The following is a 13671-nucleotide window of genomic DNA, read 5'->3' as shown; positions in this document are numbered from 1 at the left end:
CGCGCACAGAGCTGCACAGTCACTATGGTTGAAGTTCAATATAAGGGTGAAAGCTATCCACATGTAACCTGTCTTAGGTATAAGAAGCATGTCACATGTTTTTCTGGTGGGTTCTGTCTCTGACTACGTTGTTCGTAGGGCTGATGTGAATAAAGAGATTCCCCATCTGACACCTGTGTCCGGACAACCTGATTTCCTCTTTTCACCTCTTTCTGCCACAACAATATTTATTTTTCAAACAGACCTCTTATTGTCATTTTGCAACCAAATTCATTCTAAATACAAATGCCAATTTTTTGCTTTATAAATGCTTTGTAGGTTTCTGCTCTTAACGTACTTTTGCTTATTTTTCCGACACACACCAATTCACTTACTGCAAGTAAAGGTTGGAAGAGTGAGTTTTTCTTTTAATTTTAGAGAACACAATTGCAGAAATTTACACTGCAAGAATAGTTTCCTCACCCAGGTAGTAATTGACGAAGTCTGCTGTGAGGGCCGGCTGTTTGTGTTTCCTGCGTCCATCCATGGTGGCATTGGCATCAGATGTATCTACGGGGAAAATGTCAGTGCTAATGCCCATCAGCTCCGCTTTTCTCATCAGCTTCCGGATGGCTGAGGCACTTGAAGTCAGAGGCCTTGGCAGCTTTTCCCGGGGAACCCATGCCTGAGGCCGGGTGTTCCTGGACAACTCTGCTTTTGCCCTGTACTGCTGCAGGCGGGTCATGATTCGGGCCTATAAGTGGCAGATACACATTTTAAACCATCAGTTAGTTGCCATATGGATTCCACACATCTGGGAAGAAACTTTGGCTCTAAAACAGTGTTTCTTTAACTATGGGTTGCACAACAAACTTGGTTATTATTATTATTATTATTATTAGTTAACTTTTTCTGGAGAGAATTCAAAATGCTAACTCACACTTGCTCATGTTCCTAATCCATAATTTGTGTAACTTGAACATTTGGCACACATCAGTGCCTCAGTCTGACAGTAAATAGTAAATACGAACACCTGTGGTGAGTGAGTGATGTGGGTGTACTGTGACTCCCATTTCATGTCAACACATAAAGCCAGCCAGTTCAGATTAAAGCTGTTGACCAGCAATCACTTGGCTCCCACCCTCTTTTTGGCCTTTTCTACACCAACACTGGGGGCATCAGGGAGGTTGATCCTCCACCTTTTTGTCAGCATTGTAACATATAATAAATGATTCGCTGGCTTCCAGAACATTCCATAAAGTATCAAACAGACTTCTTCACTAATTCTGTGTCTACAGGAGCAGTTTTTAAGCAGGTCACTGAATTAAGTCAATAATAGGGAAGCTGGGGAATTTTTGATATTTTTTTTCACCAGCCCCCATAAACACCTCTAAAAGGAAAACTGGTCAACTTTCCAGCTGCAGCCTTTGTCAGTGTGGCGGTCTATTTGCATCAGTTCAGAAGTGCCCATCCCCCCTGTCTAATTTGACAGGGCAAACAACAGTCTTCAAGCTAGAATGATGCAACAACCAAGTGGTATTAGTTTCTTTGACTGAAACAATTGCATCACTGGTTTGGCATGAAATCCACATGAATCATTACAGACCTCCATTTTATGTGCATACCCTCCAACACAGCTGATGACGAGAGAAACGGATAAGATGTGCTGCTTTATTTGCACCACATTTTATTCGTTGCTTTTTAATTTTAAATAAAGTAAAGAATACAATATTGTAGCTTGAAACGCTTTGAAAAATGCATGAATATAAGAATGAGAATTGAAAAAAAAAAAAAGACTTGAAGAATAATTAAAATTAATTATGAGGAATAAAAATTACTGAGAAATGATCAGACAATTAGACTTCTAACCATCTCATAGGAAGGGATTCACCATAATTTAGCCAATTATTAATTATGATCGCATATCATGCTGGTAGATATTAATACATTATATTTAGGTGGACATGGCTATTTCACTTCTAGACCAACCAATCTAACCAGTGAAAACATGGACATGTTGACATTCAAGCATGAAGGCTTTAAGAATGCATCCAGAAACATGCAACTTGGGTTTTAGGAGATTCCAAATAGATATATCATCATCCATGTACTATACGCCTATGTCACGGGTCTCCAACTCATACCTGATTCAAATGAGTGGCTCCTTATCAGACCTCAGCAGAGCTTAATGACTAGCTTATCATTTGAATCAGGTGTGCTGGAGCAGGGTAACATCTACATCTAAAATATGCAGGGCAGTAGCTCTGCAGGACTGGAGTTGGAGACCCCTACACTTTTTACAGTAGAGTTGGTCGTCTGTCCATGCTTACATGAATATAGCGGAAGCCACCCTGAAGTTTGAGAATAAACAATCCTACATGGCCAAAACATTGTTGAATAGCTGGCCAAGAACACATTATACACTCAATCCGTACCAAAACTGGCCCACTCAGTCAAGTAAACTCATTTTTTTATCAATGTAACTGGGATTCATACTGACAAATTCCTAATAACATCCAAATCCAGCCCTAATTGCAAACCCAAACCTAGACTTAGGTCCAGTCCCAATACACCACCTACCCCTACTTTTTAGCCCCACCCCTAAATTTTGCACGTTCCCGTGAGGGTAGTGGTTTCTCAATTCCTTTTTTCATGTAGGGGTAGTGGGCGTAACAATGGGTAGGGGCTATAAATCAAGCACTTCAGAGCAAGTGTTTTCCAATACTGACTTCCTGAAGAAGGGCTTATGAAAAGTTCCCAGAATGCTTCACATCATAATTTGCATACTGAATCAAACAACAATGGCAACCCATAGAGAGTGAGAGGATGTGGAGAAGTCGGAGAAGAAAAATCACAAAAAATTCATAAGAGACAACAGACGTCGATGGTGTATTTCTCTCTGTGTAGCTCTTGGTTTATTTGTCAACTGAAGCATGATGAATGCTTAAAAAAAAAAAAAAATCGCAACTGTAGCCTCCATGTTGCTGCTGGGATTATGCAGTAGCTTGCGTGCCCGAACGTAAACTACCAGTGGTGTCCCAATTCCTACGGAAGAGTATAAAGCCTTATCCCTTGTGGCTTCCTTTCGAGGGTAAAGGGGTAGTGGGTGAGGGCTAGGGGTAGTGATTAGGGCGCCTTACTCCACTCAAGAAAAAAACAGTAGTAACCTACCTAAACCTTGGACATCTGGACTTAGTAACAAACACACATGTATATTTGGGAAGTTGTTTGGCTGTTGCAACTGCTATTAAAGAATGAACCTTACCTGAGCCTCGGGAGTAAGCTGTTTCTCTCGTTCCTGTAGAGAGACCTTACAGTAAGACTGTAAGGCGAGATAGTTCTTCCTTTTCCATTTCCGATCAAAGCGGTCTGCATGCTGTTTGCAGTATGCAAAAAATGGATCTGCAATATCCTAAAAGAGCAAAAATTACATGAATATACCAGTTTTAATAATTCCTGAAAACAGACATATTATCTCAGTTTCATCTATCTGTGATGGGGAGCAACACAAAAAGCAAATTAAGTTTTTCCAGCTGTTTAATTACCACGGGAAGTTATCAACAGTTTGACTGGCTGATACAATTATGTTTTTTGCAGCTATTACAGATCTCCAAAAAGCCAATGACTTTTTCAATAATACAAACCCACCTTCTATGTGATTAAATAAAATTGTTCTGTTCCCTCTGCCCTGGGTGTATCTAATATGAATAAAATAATACCACAACAGATTAGTACTGAGAGGGTGGGAGTACACAGCAAGGGGTCTGGCCTGGATTTGAACCCAGGCTGCTGCAGTGAGGTATTAGCCTTGCTATGGGATGGATTTTGACTGGGTGCAACAGAACTTTTGCTCTAAAGCCCAACAAACAATATTTAATGGTAGTTCAGCTTGAAAATCTAATTTTAAGAAACTATAGAAGAAATGTGGCACAAACAACAAAATTGTCAACTCTATGTCAATTGTCAATGGCTTCTTTTTTTTCCATGCTATTTTATTTTGAATGTCGAGGCTTCTACTCTTACCTCCTCTGCAGCGGCCTCAGACAGAAGTCCCTCCCTCTGTGCACAGGTAACATGGAAGTAGGACCGGCACATTCCTGCATCACAGCTGATGCACACACCAGTCCTGGCAAAACGAGTGTCTTCACAGAAACTGCACTCCTACATACAAAACAAGACAGACTTCAATTTGTTGCTGCAACACAGTTACTTTGTAATATAAAGGTCACAATGGTGAAGTCATAACTAGTCCAACTCAATCCATTTTGCCTTACGAGTCTGACACTGAAAGACAAAGCTGTAGTAATAAAATTGTGGATGTGAAAACAAGTTTATGGTGGAGAATAACTCCATAACTAAAGGCAAAGTTGTCATGATCAATATGTATCAACTGAGGACTTTATTAGGAACACCTGTACACCCACTTGGCTGTTTAATGATCGAATCCGCCAATCATGTTGCCAGATAAAATCAACACTATCTAGGCCAAGGGCTTCAGTTGATGTTGACAGAGAAGCACTAGAATGAAAAACAATGTGACTCTGTGACTGTAATTTGATTTCTGTTGGTCTAAGTTTTTGAAGGCGCAGATCTCCCTCTTTTCCTTCATAACAGGGTTAGCTTAGGGTTTTTACTCAGAATGGCGCGAGTCCATGGACACAAGTTGCCTGAGTCAATACTCCAGACTGCCGATTGTCATGTGGTGATGATGGTGTGGGGGTTGTTTTCTTGACCCATTTAATACACCTTGAAACACCAACCAAGGAAACAACTACGAAGTATTTCTACAGCATTTCCACAGCATTTCCTCTACATTCATTCAGGAGTGGCAGGCCGCCACATTTCTCCACCTTCACAGCACAGCCTGGTGATGAGTTAATATGACGTTAATTACTTGGGAAAGCATGACCACCCGGTCAGAGAGTCAGAGGAGTGTTGTCCTGGAAAATAGGGCAGCAACTTACCGGAGAAAATACAGATTTATTAGCTTAAGATAACTCATCATAGATTTTACAAATTAAATAGACATAGTATTGATGGCCAGTTAACGTTACATAACATACTTGCAGCTTCAGTTAATTGGACCCGGTGCCAACTCAGTGATGGTAACGTGGGTAAATTAACTGATAGCATTAAGCTAATATATGCATGCCATGATGTATTAACTGCTGGCTGCATTTTCAGATGAATTGGGGATCACCTTGCAGCATGGAAGCTGCTAAGCATCAATGTGTCACCTCTGGGAGAATTTCCCTGCAAGAGAGACTTAGAGTTTCATTCTCTACCTACTCTCCCCAACTTTGCTCCCTCCGTTTTCCCTTGCCACTGTCACCAAGTGCTTACTCATTGGGGATCTGTTGGGTCTCTTTAAATAATTTTATAAAGAGTTTGGTCTAGACCTGCTCTATATGTAAAGTGCCTTGATGTAACTTTGTTATGATTTGGCACTATATAAATAAATCTGATTTGATTTTGATTTAATTTGATTTAGAGCTCTTCTATAATAAGCCAAGAAAAAGTCAGTGTTCTGAGCCTGGGTGCAAACTTTGCCACTGATTCTACAGCCATCTAGCTGTTAAAGAGATTATTATTTATTATTTCTATTTATTTAAATTAATTGTTTTATTTATTTATTCATTTTTCTTTTTACATTCAGCCTTTATCTAACATTGTACATGGCTTAGATGTATAGATTGTAGTGGTTATAAGAGAAAAAGCCATTTTCAACTGGCCAGCCAATAAATAGGTTGTAAAAGTTAAATCTGAAGTCAAGTGTCATTTGTTTATGCTGCCACAGCCCGCCAGACAGCCTGTCCCCATTGCTGAAAAAAAAAAAAAAAATCTGAGAGGAAACACTGTTCTATGTTGTCACGATGCAGTGACAACATAGATAAATTACAAAATAAAAATCATAGAAAGTTGGTCTCTGCAGAATGTTAAACATGTCAGTTAACCTTTAGTAATACAATGTATCACTGGCCTGCATCAGTATCAAAAAAGAGTACTTGCCTTTGCCCCATATTTTGAGTAATTCATTTCTGTAAGTGTCACTGGTCGTAGTTTATCAATGTCTCCAAATGCTACTCCAGGAACGTAGAGCGCACAAACAACATGTACCCATCTGAAAAAGAAGGTGAAAAAAAATCTTAAATTGGCTGATAAACCGGTATGAAAATCATGACCGGAAAATATTTTGAGATGAAAAGATGACAAAGGTGACAATTAAAATGCATTAACCTCTTAAGCCTGATATCCAAAAAAAATTAATTGATTGAAATCTATTGCAGTGGTTCCTTCTGCTTTCAGAGTAGTGAATTACTACAAACAAAAGAAACTTAATATCATGAAATTGGCTGCAGTGACTTGCCCAGAAACTTCAAAAAGAAATGGATTCATAGATTTATGTAGCCTGAGACTCTTGACTACAGTTTGCTGTGACACAATTTCAAATGCAGACTTTAGGGAAGAGAATCCGAAGTCCAATATAAAGATATCCATCTCTGGCAAGCAACCGCTTCACAGTTTAATTTGCTGTGTTTTTCATGCTCTAGTGAAGTAGTAAATTTGGGTGCAGCCTTGCTGAGGAGCACTATCAGCGATAACGTGGCTGAAGTCTCCATGCTTCACATAACACACTCTTTTCTCTCCCTCCTTTTCTTCCACTATCTCTTTGCTTCCCTCCATCCCCCTTTCTCAATCCTCTGCTATTTCTCTCTCTCTCTCCAACTTACTTTTCTCCTCAGCACTGAATATATGCACAATTTAGATAGCCTTTGGTCGCCTGCCGCATATCAAGCAGCTGGGGTCATTAGGTGATATTTGTTTCAGTTGTTCCGCTTGCTGCCCTCATAAATACCAACTGACAACTAGGTTAGGATGCAACTGTATCCCACCTCCCGGCATCTGTCTCTTTGAAGATGCCATCCTGGTTGGGACAAAGCTCACAACTGGGTGTCACTCCATTCTTACAGGCATCACAAAACCAAGGCTCTGTTGAATTCTCTGAGGCTGAGCTCATGATTGAGTCACTTTCACCATCCACACCATAACAACCTGCAACAGAGAAAAGTATTGCCAGCATGAAAATGTCAGTTCCATTCTTCGTTCAAGATAACATCAGTCATTGCATATTCCATGTTGTTGCTTCTGATTTAGAACATTAATGTGAACATCACAATGAATCACTACCCTCCAAAGGGCAGATGAGCATCTTTGAACTTGAATGAGCTGATAGTTTCAATGGACAGAGAGGCAGATTTGAGAAAGACATCTGAGAGTGGAAAAAATTAATGGGGTATGAAATCCCTTAATTAATGGCTTGCATGTTGAAAAAAAAAAACTTAAAAATCTTATCTAGAATTTGCTAATTTCAGTTGTTCATTGATTCATCTTCAAACACTTTATGCATTTCCAGGGTCATGGGGTGATGGAGCCCATCCCAGCTCACACTGGGCAAGGGCGGGGTACACCTTGGACAGGCCATCAGTTCATCGCAGAGCCAACACAAAGAGACAGAGACAAGCAACCACTCACACTCACACTCAGACCTATGAACAATTTAGAGCCACCAATTAACCGAATCATGCATGTCTTTGGTTGATGGGAGGAAACCCACAAAGGTACAGGGAGAACATGCAAAGTCCACACAGAAAGACAGTGCTAACTGCTATGCTGCCACGCTAATTTCAATCAAAGAATGATACACTATAGCCTTGAGTGCAATAGGCAGTGGGTATAAAAAGATAGCATATAGAACAGCCTTAGCCTGTCGCTAAGTTTGAAGTCTTATTACATTAGTGGTACATTCAGAGCTACATTTTTAGATTTATGGTTGGCTTGTTAATGCTAAAAGCAGGAGGTTAACTGTAGCTGTATGTTATGATTGCTTTAAATATGAAAAAGGCCATCATTCCTTAACCTACTTAATGTTTTATTCTAAGTAATCTCAACCAATCAAGAGTTGTATAGAGGAAAAAACAAACAGCCAATCATTTCTTGCTGTCCCCATATTAGCCTACAGCTTGCTTCAGCTGAAGCTTTGGAGTTAAACCACTCATGGTCCAAATAGGCATGAATGAGAAAGTAAAACCCTCCTCTACTAGACAGTCCTTGATTTGTGGCCGACAGAATTGTTGTGTTTGCTGATTTAAGAGCTTTTCTTGCCTAGCTACTATAGTGTAAGGCAAGACTATAAGTATTACATTTGTGGTATTACTTTACAACAGAGACTCAACTGACTTAAATCTGTACTTTAAAGACTGTGTCGATATTGTTTATTTTTTCCGCTATGTGACATGTAACCATAGTCACTCTGTCACTACATACAAAACACAACCAAGGGCTCTCTAGTCCAAAGCTGTCTGCAGTACCACAAAACAACCATTTAATAAAAATGTAGCCTGAGAGAAGGAAGAAGCTATGCAAAAGCATTTTAATATCCTCTTAATTTTCTGAGGTTGCCTAAATAATTACTAGACTGATGTTGTTTCTATGGCAGCTATTACATCAGGCAAACATGCTCTTCATTATGAATTTAATGTAATGTACTGTACTGTACCTTCGTTGGGGAAATAACAGTCTGACTTCTAATTCAATTGCCCAGCCCTCAGGCTTTTTGAGCAATGGCAAAGACACACAAATCAGAAGCCTAGTGTTCTGCTTGACCATCATGTGTGCAACACTGGGGAGCAGGGCAGCCAATCAAAAGCAAACATCAGGCCAGATGGAGTTGTTTATTCAGCTCTGCATTGTTTGTTGGGCACATTCCTTTTTCTGACTGAGGAACCAGCCAACCAGGATAAATCATTTTTTTGCATGTCAACCTTTGTTCAGTATTTACAATTTTCCTCTTTCTCCATAAAATGTACTTGCTTGAAGGATAAACCAATCCAGCTTCTTCACTTGAAAAATTAATTTACAGCTGGACTCTGTCCTGACCTTCAGAGTAAAAGATCTGCTTAGAATATAACTGTATATGATGTCGAGATAACTACTGCCTATATTTGCCTCAATTTTCTTCCACAGTATGAGGCAAGAGCAGGAAGCAAGGTCCAATGTACTTCTACTCAAACTGTATTTTCTTAAAAATGGGCATGACTGGATCACCTCTGGCAATAGTTGGGTGCTTCATCTTCACTGTCTGTGCTTTGAATTGTGGGACTGGGGGTTGTGAATGACCACCACGCTGGCTTAGCCGACTTATGGCTGGCTGAACCGTGGCACAAATCTTGGATGTTCCTTTTGAACTGAGATACAAAGCTCAGACCGTTAAGCCACGGGTTGCTCGCTAATATGGGCTAAGCTGACAAAAAATGATGACTACAGGATAACTTCATAATCCCTAACGGAAAGCTTATCCTTTTCAAAAATGACAAGTTTGGCAGAAAAAAAGGGGGCCAAGTAGAGTTGACTGTACCTTGAGAAGTACTATTAACTGTATTGAAATTTCATATAAAGAACCATTTGCTTGACTTCAGCAAATACTAACCAACCATATGTGGATGCACATATGCACACATCTCAGGGAGGCACCAGCACAAGCCTACCACTGGTTTGCCTTGCGGCTGGGATTTACACCTCAGGCATCTGTATGCAAACCATGAGCTGTACCACTGAGCTACATTCTTGGATGTATACATCAAACATAATAGTATGCCGTATAAATAAATAATAAAGGTAATGGAAGGTGGTGTGTATCTGTGGGATAACACGAAAAGGGATCTCTCACAAGAGAGAATAAGCACATCATCATACACACACAGAAAAGGCTCACATTTTGAAGTTTGCAGCAGTTTCTTATTAATCATCTATCTATTCAGGTTAAATGTGTATTCTGTCCCCACAAGATCTATGGAGCTCAACCTGAGAGACTATAAGGTTGTTGGTCACCTCTCCCTTTTCCTCCTACTGCTTTGTTTGGCCAGGAAAGACCTCACTGAGTTCTTGAGACCCCTCAATGCAACACCTTTGTCTTCTCCCCAAGATTTATATATAAGATACCAATCCTGCCCAAGTCTGACTAGCTGTGCCAATGTATGAAAATTGTTTTGTTCAATAAATTTGAACAAATGTCAAAAATTTCAGGTTTTATATTGTCTTTATTGGGTATTGAGTCTAGATTAATGCAAGATTTTTTTATTTTACTTGTTTAGGCTGCAACTTAGGCTGCAAATAAATAAAATAATAGAATAAAGTACGAAAAAGGAACCAGATGCTTCCATTAAGCGCTCACTGGTCAGTAAATGCTACCTTCAGCGACCAGATCTTAAAACAAGATGACATAACACTATTGAGGGAACATTAAACACAGGGAATATACTTCAAAAACCTAAGTTGTTATGGAGGCTTGTGGATTAAAAAAAAAAAAAAGAAAAAGCCTTAATGAGGCACTATTAGTATTTTTCATTTGCCACCCATCGGTTTGTTCATATTTACATCACAGCAGAAGTAACTAGTCCTTTAAGTGTTATTCGTACATTGTGTTAACTGACCAGACTGTTTGGTCTGTTATTTAGCAAGTTATTCCATCCATCTTATCATATGTAATCATTAGCTGTTTTTTTTTTTTTTTTTGTGTGTGTGGGGGGGGGGGGAGGGGGGGTTGTTCTTAATAACCGTAAGCAAAATATCTTTGGGTATCTGGGCTGGACCGTCTGACCTTGGATGTGAAGCTGAATTTCCAGACGATACTTCATCACTCGATTGCCTCATTTTAACTTCAGATACCACTGTGAAAACCAAGACCTTTAAAACCCAAGTTTTATTGAAGGAAAATACTTACTGCAGCTTTACTTTGATACAAAACAGTAAGGATGGGTACATTGTCGATTATAGATTACTTTTTGTATTGCATAGATTACCTTATTTATTATTTTTAATTATAATCATCATTACTATGGTTATTTTACATTGTTTCCATCCGTCCTTGGTTACTGTGAAAGGCACATACGAATAAAATGTATTATTATTGTATTATTTTTATATGTGACATTAAAGACCAAAGAAATCGACTAGTCCAAAGATTACCATATTACTCAAAAAGAGAAAACAAGACTAAATCAAAACCTGTTATGAATGGATGGTCAGCATGAAAAATTGAAAAAACAGCTGAAAATTGTTGTGGAACCGCTTTCAGCAGAAGCCTATTCGACAAGTCATCAAATGCTTCTAGTGTTAATGCAACTACTAAGGGGATGGGACCAACCTTTTCCTCCTCTGGGCTATATATTTTGCAGTCTATCACTGATAAGCGAAAACTGACAAAATCAACTTGAAAATACAAAGGAAAATAAGTGAAGGTTAATGAGCAAAATCAGAAGTTACGGTATGGAAACAATAGGATTGATTGATGCGTCTGATAATCAACAGGCACGTCAGTAAAGGACTCCTCTATGTCAATGGATATATATCCTGTTTTATGCAAACATATTTTTGAAACCAATATTTTCTATCTTTTGCCTTTCAATCTGGTGCTACAGAGTTACTGAAATTAAATTAGTTATTAATCATTAACAATATGTACCTAATTAGTAACTATATATATGCAGTATATGTATACTGCATATATCATTAATATATGCAGAATACAATAAACACATACACACATTTTGTTGTTTATTTATTTATATAGCTAGCTACTAAGCGAACTGCTGAAGGTACTGTTTGGGTAGCTGCTGTGTTTCCTTATGCTCAGATAGAGTTGGAGGATGAGACGATGAGTCTGTTAGTATGCTTAAAGTTGTGTGTATGGTACAGAATTTGTTGAGATGTTGGACATGTAACAGTATAGTTTCTGCTCTATTGTAGGATCTCTTGCTCTGCATGTCTAGATTTCTCTTACCTGAATTCCTCATTTGAAACTTCATCCTCACTCTAATAATGGTGACAACTAAAACAGTAATGATGAGGATGATGATAATAATAACATGATTCCTTCACACAGTGGGCCTAGAGCAGATAAAGCCTGTACATCTGCTAGTCTCTTTCCTCTTTGACACAGAGATACTGTTATTCTTTGAATACTGAAATCCTTCCCTTGTTGGAATGACTTCAGGCTCTGTTTCATTACTTCTTGATCATTTCAGCACATTTTAGTAGCACTGTGATAACACTGATAGCACTGACCGTTTTGGTCACTGTAATCTTGATACCACAGTTTACAGCGTTTCATCTCTACTGCCTGGTCATTGCTGCTTAATGAAGTGTAACAGTTTCTGGAAGGCAGTGGGTTACAGCTCAGGGATGTAAAAACTTTTCCACCTGTATGTGCACAGTGGGGACAAGTGTAGGGCTAATAATTTAAATGACAAAACCTAGATAAACTGAATAAGAACTACATATATGACCAGGAACATTGTTTTCATTGTGATTTGGTTCTCTTTTCATTTGTTTGCTGAGGTAAAATGGGCAAAGACTGCCTCATGTTACATAGATGTTTCTGCATATTACAGGTGTTTGCCCTCTTTTGAAATTACTGTTACACATGACATTACGAGTTATTGAGTGCTGTTTTATTGAACTTCCAACACCTTTACAGATCTAGCTATCCTATGAAGGAATGAGAATGACACTGCTACAACTCAGCTCCATATTATACTGCCCCTGTGCCACTTCACTCTGCTAACCACTTATTCTCCCTTCTATGTCTCTAGGTATTATTAGATCTTAGTGCTGCCTTTGATACTGTTGATCGTGACATACTGCTTGACAGACTGGAAAAGTGGGTGGGACTTACTGGCACTGTACTACACTAGTTCAAATCCTATTTACAAGATAGGGACTATGTGTCAATTGCTGAGCATGTGTCTGAAAGAAAAAAGATTATGTGTGGAATGGCGCGAGGTTCCATTCTTGGACCACTTCTTTCCAATATCTATATATTGCCTCTAGTTCAGATTATGGAGCACCATAATGTTTCTTATATGTATGCAGATGACACAACTTTATATTTCGGTGTCATCACACGATTACAGTCCCTTTCTATCACTGAGTAAGTGTATTCATCAAATCAATGAGTGGACGTGCCAGAATCATCTTCAGCTCAATGCAGATCAGACAAAAGTGACTGTTTTTGGCCCCAAAAATGAAAATCAAAGATCAACGCTCACCTTATCTCCATGTTACTGACAACAACAGATAAAGCCAGAAATCTTGGTGTAATTATTGATTCTGACTTGAATTTTAACAACCTTTTAAAGCTCATTACAAAAACAGCTTATTACCACCAGATTTAAGGGTTTCTGCATATTGACATGGAAAAAACGTGTTAATGCATTTATTTTCAGTAGTTTGGACTATTGTAATGGTGTCTTTACTGGCCTAAACAAAAAAAAAAATCAATTAGACAACTACAGCTGTCTACAGCTACAGTACAACTAAAGCTTTAGCACAATGCTGCTAAAAGAGTCCTTACAAACACCAGTCACTATCACTATCACTACACTGGCTTCCTGCGAGTCAGATGATAAGACTCTAAAACTTTACTGTTAGTCTACAAAGTACTGAATTTTCTTGGACCAAAAATATATTCTAGACTTATTAACTCCATGTGAAATATCCTGACCCCTCCGATCATCAGGGATAGGTCTACTGCGTGTTCCCAGAATCAGAACCAAACAAAGTGAAGCAGCTTTCAGTTAAGCTCCTCACCTGTGGCGCAACCTCCCTGCACACCTGAAGTCTGCGCCCACTCAT

General features: G+C 39.0%; 1 protein-coding gene across 3 annotated transcripts in view; it reads right to left on the bottom strand.

Moving 5' to 3' along the window:
* Window positions 1-13671, bottom strand: part of phf14 (PHD finger protein 14) — a 102371-nt gene that overhangs the window by 70472 nt on the left and 18228 nt on the right. For all 3 annotated transcript variants that reach the window (XM_029513557.1, XM_029513558.1, XM_029513559.1), the window contains exons 5-9: window positions 6873-7032; window positions 5989-6100; window positions 4003-4140; window positions 3245-3391; window positions 463-733 (exon numbers count right to left, since the gene is read on the bottom strand). In XM_029513557.1, the coding sequence (XP_029369417.1) occupies window positions 463-733; window positions 3245-3391; window positions 4003-4140; window positions 5989-6100; window positions 6873-7032 (828 nt within the window). The remainder of the gene's footprint in view (window positions 1-462; window positions 734-3244; window positions 3392-4002; window positions 4141-5988; window positions 6101-6872; window positions 7033-13671) is intronic.

The sequence above is a fragment of the Echeneis naucrates genome, chromosome 11, assembly GCF_900963305.1.
Source record: "Echeneis naucrates chromosome 11, fEcheNa1.1, whole genome shotgun sequence".
NCBI classification, from domain to species: domain Eukaryota; kingdom Metazoa; phylum Chordata; class Actinopteri; order Carangiformes; family Echeneidae; genus Echeneis; species Echeneis naucrates.
This window is presented reverse-complemented; position numbering and strand designations above follow the sequence as displayed.